Below are 18,663 nucleotides of genomic sequence, written 5' to 3'. Positions count from 1 at the left end.
TAGGGTTATAGACAAAACTATTTCCCATTCTAGTATACATTTAAAACTATTTACCTTTTTAGTATTTTTTTCATTTTTGTTTAATTTTTCAGTTTTTCTTAATAGCTTTTCTCCATTTCTTTTTTATTTCACATTTTACTGTTTTTCTAAATAATAATTTTTTTTCAAACTTTTACTGTTTTTTTAAATAAAAATTTATATTTATATTTTTTATTTTAAATATCTATTTTTTTACATATAATTTTTTAGCCATCATAAAATTAAACATACAATATATTTTAAGATGTAAAAACTCCAACATTACAAACAAAATGTTTTTAAGGTAAAAAACACTCAACATTGTTTGATATAAAAAAAACACCACAATTAAAAAAAACTCCAATATTGTTTGTTAAAAAAAGGAAAACACCACAATTAAAAAAAAAACTCCAATATTGTTTGTTACAAAAAGAAAAACATCACAATTAGCTTGAACTTGAGCCAGTAACAGATCCTTACCTGTAAAAACGATTAAAAAAAATAAACGAAAATAAGAGAATAGCCACAACAATACCATAAAAAATATTATATGTTTAATTACCTTGACTTAGACGGACACCGTTTTCGATTATGATCTGGTTGCCTACAAATTCCACAAAGAGTGGCATTTCTTCCTTCTTTAATATCCATACCATTTTTTAATCTTGTTGAACGAGGCCGACCTTTTTTATTCCGTAATAATTCTAAATTTGGAAGTAATGCATTAAATGGTGATTGTCGCCAATATGCTTCATGAGGAAGCGAGGAGAACTCAGATGCCCAAGTAGCACAATAATATACAATCGAGTAACATTTATCAACATATTGCCAACTATTCAAAGAGAGTTTGACACATGCACTCAAAACATGAGAACAAGGATATTTAAATGCCTCCCACTTACCACATGTGCAAGTTTTTTGTTCCAAATTAACTACTTGCACATTTCAACCTTTTTTAGTTATCAACTCAAATATACCTTTTTCTCTATTAAAAGATTTCAAGGAATGTGCACTTGCTTTTGCCATCAAAGCTACTTGTTTTGCAATAACATGTGGAGTATGTGCATCTCCATTAGCTTGAAAACTAGATCCTAAAGGACGTCTCACCTCAAAATAATGCACCATTCTATAGAATGTAAGTTGCACACAAGCTGTGATTGGTAAAAAACGAGCACTTTTAAGTTTTTTTTTTTGAACCGGCAAATTTAATCTACTCCTAAGCTAACAACATCTATTCCAACTATGTCCACGACGGGACTTGAACCCTCGACCTCAAAGAGGGAGGGCACCACCTGATACCGCTGGGCTACAAGCCCTTTGGTTCGAGCACTTTTAAGTACACTATTGAAAATCTCTGACAAATTTATTGTGAGTAACCCATATCTCCTGCCACCATCATATGCAAGTGTCCATCTATTAAGTGGATGACTCTCCAAATAATGTCGAGCATGTGGATTTAGCTTTCCAATTTCTTCCATGATGGAGTTGAACTTTCGAATTTGATTCTGACTCCCGACACGATAAGCTAAAGCTTTCAATTTTGAATTACGAAACTTGTCATAAAAGTTGTTGATGAAATGTCGTAAACAATACCTTTAAAATAAGAAAAATGTAAGTTAATGAAGCAAGTTTTTGAAATGTCATAAAGAATAATTAAGAAATATAATAATACCTATGAAAACCACGTGACTCTAACCATGGAGATCCATGCTCATTGACAGCCTTAAGGATTCCCCCATGACGATCAGATATTAGACATATGCCTTCACGGTCTTTCACCACATGATTCTTAACATGAGAAAGAAACCAATTCCAAATATCATAAGATTCATTTTCTACAATAGCAAATGCAAGTGGCAAAATCTGATTATTACCATCAACTCCCATTGCAATGAGCATCTTACCTGTGTACTTACCATACAAGTGTGTACCATCAATGCTAATCACCGGTCGACAATAATGAAACCCTTTGATAGAGGGAGCAAAAGCCCAAAAAACACGCCTAAATTCAACTTCATCTACATCGGTTGATCTTGAAACACACCATTCAACAATAGTTCCTAGATTGAACTTATGAAGTGCACCTAGATATTTTGGTAAAGCGACATAAGACTCTTCCCAATTTCCAAACACATGTTCAATTGCTTTTTGCTTTCCAACCCAAACCTTCTTATATGAAGGAGTATAGCCTAGTGTTTCAACTACTTCAGCTCTCAAAGCAGGAATACTGATAGAAGGTTGTGCTTTTATAAGGTGCCTAGTTTCCATAGCAATCAAGCTTGCATCTAGGTTCGGATGATCTTGAGAAAGCTTATAGTGCAAACAAGTATGTAGACCGGTATAAGTTGTGATTTCAAAATATCCACTACGTTTACGTTTACTTGCATGAAGTTTCCATTTGCAACCAGATTGTAAGTATAACTTGCATCTTAGAGTCAAAATAGTTGGGTGTGAGTCAATGACCTCAAATTGTCTATGTGTCCTAATGCAATGGATCTTGATTGCTCTAACAAGTTCTTATTTATCCTTGAAAGAATCTTTTCCCAACTCTCGTATGAAATCATTCTTACTCGTTGATTGCGACACAATCCAATTGTCATCAATATTCAAATTTGTTCCTTCCATATTAGTAAAAGTTGAAGGTACTTCAACATTGTTGTCAAAAGGTGCTTCTTCATCATTTTCCAATCCAATTTCATCTTCCAAATTTTCATGTAACTCATTTTCATTGTCTATATTCATCATATTAGTTATAACAGCAGCTTGAGAGATTATAGAAAAATCATCATTGTCAATCATGTCTATAATAGAATTCATCTACAAAACAAATAAGAACAAACAAAAACTAATAAAAAACTAATAGAATTCATCTACAAAACAAATAAAAACAAACAAAAACTAATAAAAAAACTCATCATGTCATCTATGACAACAAGAAAAAAGAAACAAAAACTAATAAAAAATTGCTTATATCATCTATGACAACAAGAAAAAAGAAACAAAAACTGATCAAAATTTGATTATATCATCTATGACAACAAGAAGAAAGAAACAACAACTAATCAAAAATTGATCATATTATATATGACAACAAGAAAAAAGAAACAGAAGTAACAATTGCAATCAATTCCATCTAAAAACATCAAAAAACAAGCTGTGACATATACAAAAAAATCAAACAGATGCAGAACTTGATCTTCAATTCGGTGGAGAAGGATCAAAATCAAGAAAAAATGAGAGTGCAATGAATTAAATAGAAAAAACTACAAAAAACGAGAAGGAAAATAGGTTGCATGCCTTGAAACCGGCGAGTTTATGGAGGCGGTAGGAGGGCGGCGACGGGCAGAAGAGGTTGCAGGTAGGTGGCCAGTGTAGGAGGAAGAAGACACAGACGGCTGGCTATGGCGGATGAAGCCGTTGGCTGAAGAAGACGATTGAAGCCCTAACTGTTTTCGTTTTTTTTTGTACGTTGTTCTGTTCCAGCATATAGGGAGCGTTATTTTTTTTTATTATATATTTTTTAATAATAAAAAACAATAATAATAGTTTTAAATTCAAAATAATACTAATAAGGTAAATAGTTTTGAATGTATACTAGAACGGGAAATAGTTTTATGTATAACACTAATATGGATAAAAACTCATGAGAAAAGTCTATCGGAGGTTATGAACTACTTCCAACGCTCCAATCACGGCTTCAGGTCATTGTCTAATTCAAATGCCTACCTATCCCTTCTAGTTATCTGGTAAGATCCAAGACATCAATAAATAACCAAAGACTTTAAATGAACTCATCATCATCTCAAATGTTCTCAAGAAACAAAGTTCATTATTAATAAATTATTAACTAAGAGATATTTTTTTAATTATATAAAATTATAATCATTGATCTAAATAAATACATGAAATTATATCACCTTATAATATTTATTGATTTTATTTTAATTTTAGAGTAATAAATTATTAACTAAGAGATATTTTTTTAATTATATAAAATTATAATCATTGATCTAAATAAATACATGAAATTATATCACCTTATAATATTTATTGATTTTATTTTAATTTTAGAGTAAATTACACGAATGTATGGTTTAGGGTAATATCGCGTTTGATCCCTAACTTATTTTTTTAACTCGGAAGATCCCTACTGTTTGTTTTTGTTATACGCTTGGTCCCTGTCTTACCTAAAAAATCTATTTTGCCATTGATTTTTTAATTTATTTAAATAAACACACCCACAACCCCAACATTTTTTCCTCACCTTACCTTACCTACCCCAACATTTTTTCCTATTTAAATAATAGTCTTTTTAGGTAAGACATTGATCAAACGTGTAACAAAAACAAACAATAGGGTCTAAACACGTAACAAAAACAAATACCAAGGATCTTCCGAGTTAAACAAATAAGTTAGGGACCAAGCTCGCAAAATACCCTAAACCATAGGGACCATTTGTGTAATTTACTCTAATTTTTATTGTAATGTTATTAATTTAATGTAATTAGAGTAAAAAATTTTAAATTTAAAATTTAAAATGATGAGCCAATAGGTTGACAAATGAGATGACATTAATTAGGAGATCTAATATGACAAAAGAAAAATAAATCCCAAATAGAATGAGATTCAATTATAACTAGTGTAGGGACCCAGGTGGTTTTTTTTTCTTTCTATTTGAGAATTGTCACTCAAACCAATTCAGTAACAGAGCTTTGAGCATCACTATGACATGCAACATCTCCAAAATTGTTTGAATATGTAAAAACCAAAGAATACATGAGATATACTTTCATACTGTTGACATCAACAAAATTTTATGAAATGAATAAGCAAAATGAATACCTAAACCTAATCACGAGGGTATAATAGGAAATTTTAGCTGTCATATGGGTAACAACACTCCATTTAGCATTTATAAAGTAATATTATATGCATCTCCTTTTATTTTTAAATATACTATACTTATCTTATATCAACATCTATCAATCTATAAAATAAATAAAGTTTGTTAGGATTAGTTTTACTTTGTCATTCCTTGATGGAAACAGATGATTCAAGATGTTGAAGTGTTCCATCAGTCATTGCACTTGCAGTCCATGCTTCAACATTCTTTTGTTGCTTCAATTGATGAACAACAGTTTTCAAACGATCCCTCTCCTCAGTAACTGAAGAAAGATGTAATAATATTTTAATTCATAAGAATATCAAAATTTTGATATTTAGTTAAAAAGAAAAATGTAGTATAAGACTAACAGTGTTCAACAAAAATAATTATTTTCTTATTAAAAAAGAGAATAGAAATGGAAATAATCTTTAAGCAAATAAATGTATGTGGATTCAAAATAAAAAAGCTACAAGATACAAACTTACCGGCAACTCATCTCTTTTAAACTCCAATTTCAAAAGGTCAACCTTCTCTTTGGTCAATACATACTCTGTTTGGCAGTCTTGGCTGTTTTTGCATTTAGCGTTTTAAAAATGTCTTTTTTTTCTATCCTATAATGAAGTAAAAGAGGATACCTTGAATCAATGTATCCATGGAAACATAGCCTCCTATGTTTTCAATAAACTAACTCACTTTTTCAGCCATATCACTTTGAATAAACTGCAATATGTTACTAACATCATTAAATAACTTATGTAGTATAAAAAATATTGTTTTCTTTAATGTAAAAATAACTGATATAATGACTCAGGTTCACCTCAGGGCAAAACACATTGACCCAAATACCCTTCAGCTTGTAGGTAGAAAGCGATCTGCTAAACATAACCACACCTCCTTTCACAAAAAAAAAACAAAAAAAACAAAAAACAAAAAAAACAAAAAAAACAAAAAAAAACAAAAAAACAAAAAAACATCATAATAGAATTATAAAATCCAATTGAACATGTTTTACGATAAAGACCAACAAAGAATCCAACACATGCCACCAACAAATTCGTGTCTTTTGTATCCTTACAAGTTGTATAGAATCAATAATACTTTGTTAATGACTAATAAAACAGAATTTACATGATCTATTAAAATACATTACCTTTTTTGCTACAACTCGATTAATTTCATTGAAAGTAAATACCAATTCTAAGACATAAAATTTATGAGTTTTCATGTACCATTCACACTAAATCTATCCTTTTACCTGAAAGGTAAATTATATGTATTAAGTATTTTTCATTTAATGTAAAGGGTGCAGAGATGTTTCCCTACAATGATAAAAGGGTATTTATGACCTTACTCATTTCTTGTTGGTTGTTGCCTCTGGAAGGTTTGTTGACAGTAACTTTTCAAGTCCAAAGAAACTCCCCCATTCGCCACATCGACATCTGTAAAATAGTTATCACTTGACAACATACTTAACAACGCATCTTATATCTTATACATATAAACACGCAAAATCTGATGCTCGAAAGATAGAAGTAGAAGGCAATGAACACATCTCAAACAGATAATTGATTAAAACTAAAATGCTTTCCACAATTATTGAAAGCAGATGAAGAAAAGATAGAAAACTAATACAAATGCCCACTTAACAATATTTTCATATGCTTCACAAAGTACAAATAATAAGAAAAAAAAACCAGCAGAGCTAATAGCAAGAACAAAACGAAATCATGAGGATATAGAGAAGAATTGAAATCGACAATTGTAAGAAACCTTATCAAAGCAAACTTAAACAAATGACCGACCGATGAAAGCAGAACCTCATTAGCCTCTTGAGAATCGAAGATAAAAAATATCGGATGACAAGAGATTTGGGGCAAATCAAACAAAACATAGGTGGTGTGAAGACAGAAAGCCAGAAGCGGAAGTAGAAGACAGGTAACAGAAGCGATGGAGAGAACGTGGCAAACATAAAATCGACGATTGAATGAATCAATTACCTGGATTTTGGAAAACCTATGATTGTCCAACAACCCGTCTCTCTTACTCCCAGTCTCGCTAAGAATCCATTTCCATTCCACGGGAAATCCAAAAAATTGTAATCTAGCAAAATAAAGCCCTAATCTTGAGCTTCGACTTGAGGTCGAGATTCGGTTTGTGGTGAGCGATTATTTTTTCACATGTGGAAACCGACGAAGACGTTGCAGACACAGTTCCGATCGGTGCTATTTGATTAGGAGAAGAGGAGGTGACCAGAGGTGGAGTCGATGGAGGATAAGGCGGTGGATAATCTTTGTATGTGATTAAAGAAGCTCAGCAGATGAAGGCGGTGGAGAATCTCGATTGGAGAAGGTGATCGGTGGAGAAGATGGAGGAGACATCGAGAATTGTTAAGAGTGTGAGGTTTAGAAGCCGATGATAGAGGCGGTGGATCGATGGACCCATTAGAGAAACCTTGGTTGTGTTAAAGTAACCCACGAACAGTACTTCGGTTAAGTACTATTCATAAGAATGTTTGAAATTAATTATATATATATATATATATATATATATATATATATATATATATATATATATATATATATATAAATAACTAGTTAATAACCCGTGAGAACTACGGTTATAAAATTAATTAAATTTTTATAGGAAAACTCAAAATTATTAATTAATTATTTTAAATAAATTATTAACTTAGAGTTTTTTTAGTTATATAAATTTTAATAATTGATTTAAATAAATATGTAAAATTATATCATTTGTATGATTTTTATTTTAATTTTCATTCTAATATTATTAATTTAATGTAATTAAAGTGAAAATTTTAAAATTTGAAATTTGAAATGGAGTTGACAAGTGACATACATTAATTAGGAGATATAATAAAGTGACACATGACAAAAAAAAGAATAAAATATGCATTAATTAGAAGGCCAAATAGAATGACACATGTCAAAAGGAGAATAAAACTATTATTTTATTAGAATAGGGATAAGTGTGCTATTTATATTACCAAACGTTTTTTTAATGTGTATATTATGTTTGATCATTTAGGTGCTATTTGTTTTTTCTGAGGCAAAATGTCTGCAGTCTGCGGACCACATCTGTAGACCTCTGCAGTAGAAGAGGTGGACCAAACGTCTGCAGTCTGAAAAAAGAAGATTGTTTGTTTTTTTTAACATTTGCGGGCTACTAAAATAAACTGAAATCTAAATAAACTTATTTTTTTAAACTTCAAAGTGATTTTTTAATATTTTTATGATTTTGTTATAAATAATTAACGAATCTAGATCAACTTTTATGTATTATTGTATAAAAAATAAAATTAAAAATGGTATGAATTAGCATATATATTTGATAAAAACCAACAACTTTGGTTGCAAAATTATAATTAACTATTATAATTAGTGATCAAAGAATTTGATACATAAATTGATGGAAATAAACTTCGATTTTTTCAATTAAATCCATTAAAAACGTACCATAAATATTTTCTCGAGAAATTGACGATATTATATTAAATAATGTTTTACAAAATTTGGCAAAAAAATATAAGAATATATTATGATTTTTTTTATATTTATATAAACAAATTCAACGACTATTATTGTAATAAATCTTTATTTATAAATTTGTCAAAAATATCATGTTTGTATCGTCAAAAGTTTTTTTTTTTTTTTAAATTTTGTAGTTTTTTTTTTCAAATTGTTATCATTAATAAAGTTGGAAAAAATATAACTTAAAAAAAAATAAAGATATATATGTTTTTTTAGGCTAGAAGATGTCTGAAGATATTAGAAGACTTTGGTCTACATCTGCGCCAACAAGAGGGCGCGCAGACATTTTTAGGTCTGCAGTCTTCAAAAAAACAAACAGTTTGCGAAGGCTAATGTCTGCGCGACGCAGACAGAAGAGGTCTCGCAGATCTGCAGATAAAAAACAAACACTGCCTTAAATTTCAAAGTCAATCCAGATTATCTTGAAGACTAGGACGTAATTTTTGTCACCAGTTAAACATTTTGAAAACTCCCTGTTATTTTCTTTCAAACTTTAATATTTACATTCATTCCTTATGTGTCTTAAAAATAATATTTAATTTGATCTATGTTTTTGCAAATATTAATAAGTCTATGCTTAAATTATTTATAGCTCACCTACTTATAGTTTATATATGAGAACCAATTTTTATAATATATTAGTAGTAATTAATAATGTCAAAAACTCAAAACTTGAAAACGTCCATTGCATGATCAAGGTGATAGATCAACCTGCAACACAATTTTTGGGCATTTGAAAATATTTCGCTATAACTTCCCGCGTTTAGCCTCGAATCTCGATCGATCAAGGAATTGCTCATTACCTTCCCGCTTTCACGATTGAATTTCAGCCACTTGTCTGCAACCGTTATCACATTGCAAAGCAACCAGCTCAATGTTCTCAGACAGGGATCGTGATTAAGTAGGTGAGCTCCTTCCTTTTCACATCGGTGGATTTGGATCGTTTGGAGCTGATTGGTCAGTTATTCTGAACTTCAACTCTGATAATCGTTTCATATCCCTTATGTCGTAATCCTGGTTCAGTTCGTAGCCGAATAACTTTGTTAGCACTGCGATCCAGAACCCTAAGTTGCTGAAGTTGGTCACCATGACTTCTAAATCCACAATTTATTTACCAAATTCATATCCAGGAACACAATTTGTTAGATGAGCAATTTTATTCGTTAATCGTTTATATTGCTTTCCATTTGAATTTTTGTTGACAAGTAACCTGATACATATCTTCTATCTTCAGTTCGAGATTCTAGCAACCTATAGTTCCGAAAATTTTCCATAATTGATCCGAAGTAACGAAGCCGGGGATGGGAAGGCAGCTACATTTACTAGATGTAAGCATCTGCGGATACCTTTAATCACGTCATACCCTATCTTTTACATCTCATTATGTTGATCTAAACGTAGCTGTATTGCGTATAGATTCAGTTCATTACTTGACATCAATCAATGGACGAGAATTTGTTTAATCATCTTTCTAATCACGCATTAAATGTTTTGAAGCTCCTCATCAACCACATTTACTAGGATTTTGTCCACTTTCTGCTTTTTTTTTGCCCTTATTTCCTTTGTGTCTACTGTGTTTCCCGCTCACTGAAAAACAAATTGTTTCCTACAATGATTTATATGTTTAGTGAAGTTCAGGAAAATATGGAGGCTTAATTGATCAAATTATCTATGTGCCAGGATCATATGAGTGGAAATTGGAGCTTGGGTAGCAAATACCATCCATGTAGCCAGTCAAGGAAGATATCAATAGGTATCGTGGTTGATTCTGTTGCCAAAACGAAGGGCAAAAATGGAAGGGGAGATGTGACTGAGTTGCAAACTTTACAAAATGTAACATCAGCAAAAGATACTCCCACAGAAAGACAGAACAAAGCTCCATGCCAGGAACCCCCTCCACTGGTTTATACAAACACTTCCCATCAAAACATATCACATCCAGACACAATTAATCATCCAAAAAAAGTCTCGAGTTTGCCTTCCACCAGCAATGTACTCCTGCAACCTAACAAGATAGTTGGTGAAACTGATCCTGATACAGTTTTTGAAACCCAGATGTCTGATCTTCACTCCAAGGATGCTAATAATGAGGAAAAATTAAAGAAAAACACTTACCAAAGTGAAGCAGGCAGCCATTTTGTCATGGGCAGGGAAGAACAGTCTTCATATGCAACTCCACAGAAAGTAACTGTGCCAGAGAAAGGGATAACAGAGCAGGGAACAAGTGAAAGAGGAAACAATGGAAACATGGCATTAAGAATGAAAGTCCAGGAGTTACTTGGAACTGTTTATTCACCTAACAAGAAACAACACGACCATGAGACTTTTGGAATGGATGCAAATAATTCAAAGCCCAAGTCTGTGACCAACAAAAGTGATAGCCAACATTTGCAGACAAGAGAAACCCACTCTGGAAGTCTAAACAAGAGACCAGTAACTCGATCTTTCACCAGCAAGAAACCTCAAACACAAAAGTCTGTTCCATTATATCAGTATAAAGAAGCTCAATTAGACAAGAATGTATTCTCTTTTGTAGACAATTGGTCAAAGAATGCAAGCACAAATGTGAATCATGGGTCTACAATGTCTAAGAGAAAGGAAAGAGGGGTTCATAAAGATGAGAACCATCAAGCTACTGATGTAAGGAAAAGAAAAGCTGATACTGTAAATGTCTCATTGAAAGAAAACAGAAGAGGAGACATAGAGAAAGTTCAGCCAGATACTGAAATGAAAGACCAGTTTGAAGTTATCAGGACCGGAGGAGGTAATAATAGTACAATGTTAAAGAACAATAAGGATCAAGATTCTTCTTCCAAACATTCCTTAAAGATCAATCTAGACCCACAATATGATCTAAAGAGCCCACCATTTGAGTTCAAAACAGCTCCTAGATCTTTGTTCTACAACAACCATGAAGACCTTGATGTTGGTAGCCTGTCTAAAAGATCCTTCAAATCTCACAGCATAGGGTTTTCAATGGGGGCCCACTCCAACGCAAACACAAATAATTTTACCATGGACCCTCAAGACTGCGTAGCAAAACCAGCTACAGTACACAAAGAAAGTAAATATGTAGGATCTGAGATCTCTGAAGATGGTTCACCTGTCACAGGTAGCATTTACTTTATGCTGTTCTTCACTTGTTTAGTTAGTTGCCATCTACTTTAATCATAATCAAATATTCTCCTTTTTGTTTTTGCAAATCTAGTGCCAGTTACATTAGAGAACAAGAACATAAATGGAAATAGATGGTCTATATCACCATCATGTCAAGAGGAGGTTTCTGAGAGCTCTGAAGATGGTTCACCCATCAAAGGTAACAATTGGTCATTTACACTACTAAAACCCTGTAATTATTATTATTATTATTATTATTATTATTATTATTATTATTATTATTATTATTATTATTATTATTTATTATTATTATTATTATTATTATTATTATTATTATTATTATTATTATTATTATTTATCATTGTGTCTTTTAAATGGACAGGGGATGGAGATTGTGAAAAATTTCATGATACTTCTTTAGAACAGGATGGGCTTGCAGGGTATTCCATTTCCATTTTTGAGTTTGATAAATAAACATTTTTTTTCTTCTTCTCAGTTCCCATTATACTATTATTTTGATCATTTTTAAATATTTTCAGTGCTGTGAAGCTGTTTGCCTTGGCCTTAGAAAGAGTTGAAAGCAAAATACATTCAAGCACTACTAGACAATCTGCTGAGATATTGTTGTCTGTTTCCATGAACATACATTCGCAGTTGCAAAACGCTGAATCTAAGATCCAAAATGAAGTGTGGGTAGTAGTCTTACAATTAATTTGTTTATCAAGAATTGAGTTGTTAGTTACCCATGCTTTCTGATTCTTTTTCAGTGGAAAGTTAACAAACCTTGGTAAATCCAAAAGAATGCACTCAGAAAGCCAATGCCAAGGTGATAAAATTATCTAGTTGAAGTTGATATATGTTGTACTCCATATGTTTTAGATTATTTTTTTACTACACTTTAATGAAAAAAAATTAATATAGAGCAACAAGAGCAGCTGAAGCGCATATACGAGAAATTTAAAGAAGAAGTGGATCAGCACCTTGAGAAGTGCCGAAGCACACTTAAAGGACTAGAATCACATGAGATTGACGTTAGAGGGATGGTAGAGAAACAAAGTATGACCTGTCTTTACCAAGTCTTGGAATCAGGGAAGGAATGGAATGGTTAATTCCATAAGAATGGACCATTCCTGAGTCCATTTTGTTAATTTTCATGCATGAAATGAAATCAACTTTGCAATACAATCCATTTTTATATATGTCAATTTTCATGACATATAACTATATACATATTTTTATAAAATAACCAAAACATATTATTTTTATTATAACTTATTTGGGATTTAATGAGCTTTTATTATGTTTAAATATTTATTTTTATAAATATAGGTTTGCCAATCATAATTAAAATAAAATATAGAATAGAGTTTAAAGTATATGTTGTGTTCATATTATTGATCAATGCTTTTAGGGCTGTCACACAGAAAGCTTCTCATGCAAACTGAAGAAGCTATTGAGGCACAGCTTAATGATGCCCAAAAGAGACTCTCAGATGTTCACAGGGTAAGTCTCTTCCCTTCAAAAAAAAAGGTTGCTTATCCTGCCCCTGTTGTGTTTGATTTGTGTAGTGCCACTTGGTCTCATTTTGTTGCAGGTGGCAAGGGAGAAAATGGTCAAGCTGAAATATGGTATAGCTGAATGCTTAAAAGAAGGTTTACATGGTAGTTGAACGACTCTTGTTTTCAAACCAATATCATATATTAATTACTTTTAGGATCACAACAGAATAAGTCATCCCTTGGGTTCTTGGTACTCTACTTTTTGTCATTTATAATTAGGTAGCAACATATACATCCTATTTTCTGCGTTAAGAAATTGAAAAACCATTTCATGTAATCATTAACCATCACTTATCAAGCCCTCATGCTATAGGAGAATTTGTTATGGATTGATATACTTCAGTAATAATCAAGGGTTGCAATGTGCATTGGATTCCTTGTGGGGATTGTCAACTCAGAGAATAACCCCTTTTCATGTCAACTCGGGGATTGTTGGAAGAATAACTTTTTTTTCATATATGTTAATTAAAATGGTGAAATAACATGTGGACTTTTACGTATTGAATTGGTATACTAACACAACCATTAATCATGTAAATACCTTTTTAAAGGCAAACTCGCATCTAAATCACAACCCCTTAAATGCGTTTCTTTCCATTGATGCCATAATATCAAGTCTACTCTTTAAAATACATATTCAACTTTGATTTGAAAGAGTTTTAGGGTTTTAAAAGGTTGATAGGATAAATAAAAATAAGGGGTATAAATACATGAAAGGGACAACAAACTTCTTGGATGAGATAAAGAATGAAAAGATATTACGAGCAGTGGTCGATGCATGAATTACAACTGTAATTACACATATTTTTTTAGTGGGTGCACCTTAAAATTCCCTAGAGATGCTCTTTCACATTTCTCTACAATCTTAGCGAATCAAACCGAGAAATCCATTTATCAAAAGATGATAAGACGGGGATTGATGTACCACACCATCTAGCCACCAAAAGCAAAAGATCAATTGAGATAGAACATAAAAAACTAGTTTGAAACCAACTCCACCCTTGTATCACAAGTTAGATGCAAGAATACGATACATCCACATCTTTATGGTCTAAGTTATTATTTTTAGGAATTTATCCAAAGCCAAACGCCAAATCAAGACATTAACTTTATTAGGGACAAGTTATGCCTACCGAGTTGAAATTGAACTAGAGTGAAGGGTGTGATGGTTAATAAAATCTTTAGCAGACGCAATAGTAAAATCTCCAATTTCCTGAACCACCATCGAAGCTCCAAGCCCAATGAAACGTGACCATAGATAAAGAAATTATACAAAACATAGCCTAGAGATCGGACCGTTGGAGACTTTGGCACCTCCAATAGGACCTGTAAAGTGTGTCTTGAGCCATTAAAATAAGTGACGACTTAATATACAGTGACTATATGATGATGTTAATGATAAGAATTTAGGGTGTCATTAAAAATTGGTCACTAAAGACTTTTCTAGTAATGTAAATAACAATAAGTGGTATAAATACACCAAAGGTACAACAAACTTGTTGGAATAAATGAAGAGATAACAAAGGAAACGATAAGTAAAGATTACAAGCTAATATAATAAACAAGACCAAATATTTGGTTTCCTGTAGATTTTGATCCATGACTGGTATGAATAGAAGAAAACTCAAAAATAAAACATGTCTATAAGTTTATTAGCTTTTCTTAGATTTAAAAATTAAAATGTCCTATATTGTAGTTAGAATGAGTAAAATATGATCTCAAAATCTTGGCCCGACATGATCGTTGAAATCCAAAACCTACAAGTTTGATTTGTATATTGTAACACCATAAGGTGCAAATGATGCAGTATATGAACGATCAGGAGGATAAATGGTCTTTTCAGTTATGCTCTTCCTCCTTATAAACACCATGATTGTGCATTCTCATCTCTCCATCAGGAAACCATCAAGGCACCATAACGGAATGTTAGACTATCAATTATATTTAGACTAAGTTTAGGGTACTTAAGTAGTTAAGTGTAATATCAAAGTCTATATATTTTGTACCATATACTGTATTTTATAACGTGAATCAATTACAATCTTCTCTATGCTGAATCAATTACAATCTTCTCTATTAATGCTCTGATATTTGCTTCCATATGGTATCAGAGCCCGATCACCACTAACCCTAGTAGCCGTCAACTTTGCTGCCCTAAACCTATCTTGCAGCTACTCCGATCAACCATGGCCATTGTTACAGCCTTCGCCTCTACATAAAAGATAGCCCATAATTCCCACAAATTCGCCTTCACCTTATCACCAACAAATTACGGGTACTGGAAGGCAATGATCCAACCATTCTTGGTAACCAACAACCTTTTCGGCTATGTAGATGGCACAATTCAGTGTCCAACCCAAAAGATTCAAGCAACTGTTGAAGCCGCTCCTGTTGATAACCCCGATTATCTCAATTGGATCTCCAACGATACACACGTCATAATGGTAATCATCCCAACAATTTCTGAAGATTCATTCCAACACGTTCAAGGTACAACATCTAGAGAACTTTGGCTTGCATTAGAACGAGCATATGCACCCAAAAAACTCATCAAGAGAGTACACGTTGAAGACTCAACTTCTCAAGATTGAGATGAAAGGCGATGAGTCTTCAATCGCCTATCTTACTCGTGCATGGGAATACGCCACTGCCCTGACGAGAACATGTAAAAGACAAAGATCTTGTCATGTTAGTCATCTCAGGACTTAGAGATGAGTATAATGGTCTGAAATCCACACTTCTGGCTCGTTCTCCTCCTATTGTTTTTAATGAACTTTATGGTCTCCTCAGTGATCATGAGTTCATGATCAACAAAAACAACCCCACTCAGATCGTAGTTCCTCAGGCCTTCATAGCTTCAACCAAGACATCCTCTTCTTAGCCAAACACCATTCAATCGCAACTATCCTCTCTTCAACAACTTACTTCACAACTTGGTTTTTAGTTGAACATCTCTCCTTATCAACAACAACCTCAAGCCTTCTATGTATCTCGCCCCTCAAATAACTTTCGAGGCAGTCGACGCAACAATAACCAGGGCAACTCTCGCAGCCACTCCAACCGTGGTCGTGATGACAGTCGAGGACCGAATAATTGTTAACAATTTGCATGTGCTTCCACTCAAAATACAGTGCATGGACACTGCAATTGATGTGGCATCTGGCACATTCCTTCACAAATGTCCAAATCAACAAACCAACCGTTCTACCCCCTCACAAGCAAAATTCACAGCCTTCTCGGACACTGGATCGACCTCAGCTGCATCTTGGTTTCCTGATACAAGAGCAAACAGCCATGTCACACCAAATCTGTTAGATCTTGACAACCGAGAAGCATACTATGGTTCAGATTCTATTCATGTTGGTGATGGTAAGGCTCTTCCAATCTTTCACATTGGCTTGTCCAAGGTCTCCTCACCACACAAAACCTTTACTCTCTCAAATATTCTTCATGTTCCCACAATAAAAAAGAATTTACTTTCTGTCCAAAAATTTTGTCTTGAAAATAACGTCTTTTTTGAATTTTATTCTTCTTTTTTTGTTGTGAAGGATGAAATTACCAAAACCAGTCTCCTTAAGGGCCCAAGTAAGCATGGTCTCTACTTTATTTGTCTGCCACAACTCAAAGTCATTCCCAAGATTGTTTTTTCAGCCATTCAAGCATCTTCCATTGTGTGGCATCAACGACTTGGACACCCTCATCAACGTGTCTTTAATTCCATTGTTAATGCTTGTTCTTTACCAGTTTCCACCAAACATTTCTTGTGTATTTCGTGTCATTTGGGAAAATCTTCCAAACTACATTTACATGATTTAAATTTTCGTAGCAATAATATTTTGGATTCAGTTTATTGTGATGTTTGGGAGCCTGCACCATAACTATCTTTTGATGGATTTTGTTTCTTCTTGCTTTGTGTTGATCATTATTCCCGCTACATGTGGATTTTTCCATTAGCTAACAAATCTGATGTGTATTCCATATTCAAACTTGTTGTCACAATGGTTGAATGACAGTTTGACACTAAACTCAAAGTTGTTCAAACTGATTGGGGGGGGGGGGGGTGAATTTCGCAATCTTTCCCCTTTCTTTTCATCTATTGGCATCATGCATCGACATTCTTGTCCATATACAAGTGAACAAAACGGTATTGTCGAACGTTGACACGTTGTTGAAACGGGCCTTACACTCCTTGCTCACTCTTATGTTCCATAAAGATTTTGGCAGTTTACATTTGAAACAACAACGTATCTTATCAACCGCATGCCATCTCGTATCTCCTCCAACAAATCTCCATGTGATATCATCTTCAAGAGACAACCAAACTACAATTTTCTATGTGTTTTTGGATGTCAATGTTTCCTACACCTACGACTGTACAATCAGCACAAAATGGATTTTAGGTCCACACCATGTGTATTTTTGGGCTACAGTCCAACTCACCATGGATACCGGTGTTTGGATCTCGCTACCAAACGAGTGTACATTGCTCGTCATGTATGGTTTAATGAAGATGTTTTTCCCTTTCAACCTACCCCTAACCCACCCACTACTACTAACACTAATCCTTATACCTCAACTTACCCAACAACAATCGACTACCCATCTTCACCTGACCATCCTACACCACCCAATTCCTCACCAGCTAACTTCACCCCTTCTCCCTCACTCCAAAACAGTCCTCCAACCTCACCTAACGCCCCTTCTGACCCAACACCACCACCCTCATCTCCACCGCTGCCCCGTCGCTCTCGGCCGCCTAATCTTCAGCCAACCCCAAGCCCAATCAACGTTATACTTCAACTGCCTTTCACACGGTCTCATCTTCCACACTAATCCTTGAACCCACTTCCTTTACAGCCGCCAATAAATCCCCTGAATGGCGTCTTTCCATGGATGACGAGTTCCAGGAACTTGTCAAAAATGGTACGTGGTCATTGGTACCACCTGTCGAAAATACTAATATCATCGATTGCAAAGTGGGTATACCGAGTAAAACGAGACCAAGATGGCAAAATCACTCGCTACAAGGCCCGTCTCATTACAAAGGGTTTTAAACAATAACAGGGTATTGATTTTCATGAAACCTTTAGCCCGGTTGTCAATACCACCGCCATTTGTGTGATTCTCTCACTTGCCATTACCAATGGGTGGTCTCTCGGGCAATTAGATATTTAATACGCCTTTCTACATAGTGACCTAAATGAAACTGTGTATATCCGTCAGTCACAAGGTTTTGTTGATCCAGATAAACCCACTCATGTATGCAAGCTCCATGAGTCTCTTTATGGTCTCAAACAGGTGCCAATAGTTTGGTTTTATTAGTTATCTACAGCCCTACAACAAGTTAGCTTCATGGGGTCTAAAACTTATCCCTCACTCTTTATTTTTCAAGATCGGGGCACTCTTCTTTATGTACTGGCAACAACCCTACAACTATTCGTCACGTAATCCACAAGCTCAATACTTCATTTGCAATCAAAGATCTTAGCAATCTCACTTACTTTCTCGACGTTGAAATAGTGCCCATTGGAAA

At 33.6% G+C, this 18,663-nt stretch overlaps 2 protein-coding genes across 4 annotated transcripts; one reads left to right on the top strand and one right to left on the bottom strand.

The window, feature by feature from the left end:
• Positions 1 to 1,200: 1,200 nt before the first annotated feature.
• LOC145072111 (uncharacterized) lies at positions 1,201 to 7,346 on the bottom strand. 3 transcript variants are annotated; one of them, XM_079018497.1, is made up of 8 exons: positions 6,901 to 7,346; positions 6,255 to 6,342; positions 5,721 to 5,797; positions 5,539 to 5,623; positions 5,389 to 5,470; positions 5,043 to 5,183; positions 1,691 to 3,492; positions 1,201 to 1,611 (listed from the first exon to the last, which is right to left on the bottom strand). In XM_079018497.1, the coding sequence occupies exons 7-8, from the start codon at positions 2,284 to 2,286 to the stop codon at positions 1,224 to 1,226; spliced, it is 984 nt and encodes a 327-aa protein (XP_078874623.1). In that variant the 5' UTR covers positions 2,287 to 3,492; positions 5,043 to 5,183; positions 5,389 to 5,470; positions 5,539 to 5,623; positions 5,721 to 5,797; positions 6,255 to 6,342; positions 6,901 to 7,346; the 3' UTR covers positions 1,201 to 1,223. The 3 variants fall into 3 exon arrangements, 2 of the variants coding, with proteins under 2 accessions (XP_078874623.1, XP_078874622.1); XM_079018496.1 differs by having other exon boundaries at positions 5,389 to 5,623; positions 5,721 to 5,794; positions 6,901 to 7,345; XR_013690926.1 differs by lacking the exons at positions 1,201 to 1,611; positions 1,691 to 3,492 and adding an exon at positions 3,562 to 3,761 and having other exon boundaries at positions 5,389 to 5,623; positions 6,901 to 7,325.
• A 1,793-nt stretch (positions 7,347 to 9,139) lies between these two features.
• On the top strand, positions 9,140 to 13,491 carry ASY3 (asynaptic protein). Its single transcript, XM_079018495.1, has 10 exons — positions 9,140 to 9,359; positions 9,689 to 9,782; positions 10,135 to 11,566; positions 11,663 to 11,770; positions 11,954 to 12,011; positions 12,111 to 12,260; positions 12,339 to 12,397; positions 12,493 to 12,627; positions 12,983 to 13,074; positions 13,166 to 13,491. The coding sequence occupies exons 2-10, from the start codon at positions 9,756 to 9,758 to the stop codon at positions 13,238 to 13,240; spliced, it is 2,136 nt and encodes a 711-aa protein (XP_078874621.1). The 5' UTR covers positions 9,140 to 9,359; positions 9,689 to 9,755; the 3' UTR covers positions 13,241 to 13,491.
• Positions 13,492 to 18,663: the final 5,172 nt, after the last annotated feature.

This window comes from Lactuca serriola, chromosome 9 (assembly GCF_051521515.1).
Source record: "Lactuca serriola cultivar US96UC23 chromosome 9, Lser_US96UC23_V15, whole genome shotgun sequence".
In the NCBI taxonomy this organism is placed as follows: domain Eukaryota; kingdom Viridiplantae; phylum Streptophyta; class Magnoliopsida; order Asterales; family Asteraceae; genus Lactuca; species Lactuca serriola.
The sequence above is the reverse complement of the archived record's forward strand: the minus strand, read 5'-3'. Positions and strand labels throughout refer to the sequence as shown.

Coding starts and splice junctions, on each gene's coding strand:
- LOC145072111 (XM_079018497.1), bottom strand. CDS start 2,286: ATGGAAACTAGGCACCTTATAAAAGCACAACCTTCTATCAGTATTCCT. Junction 1,612..1,690: donor GAGTCACGTGGTTTTCATAG/GTATTATTATAT, acceptor CTTATTTTAAAG/GTATTGTTTACGACATTTCA.
- ASY3 (XM_079018495.1), top strand. CDS start 9,756: ATGGGAAGGCAGCTACATTTACTAGAT. Junction 12,628..12,982: donor AGGGATGGTAGAGAAACAAA/GTATGACCTGTC, acceptor CAATGCTTTTAG/GGCTGTCACACAGAAAGCTT. Junction 13,075..13,165: donor GACTCTCAGATGTTCACAGG/GTAAGTCTCTTC, acceptor ATTTTGTTGCAG/GTGGCAAGGGAGAAAATGGT.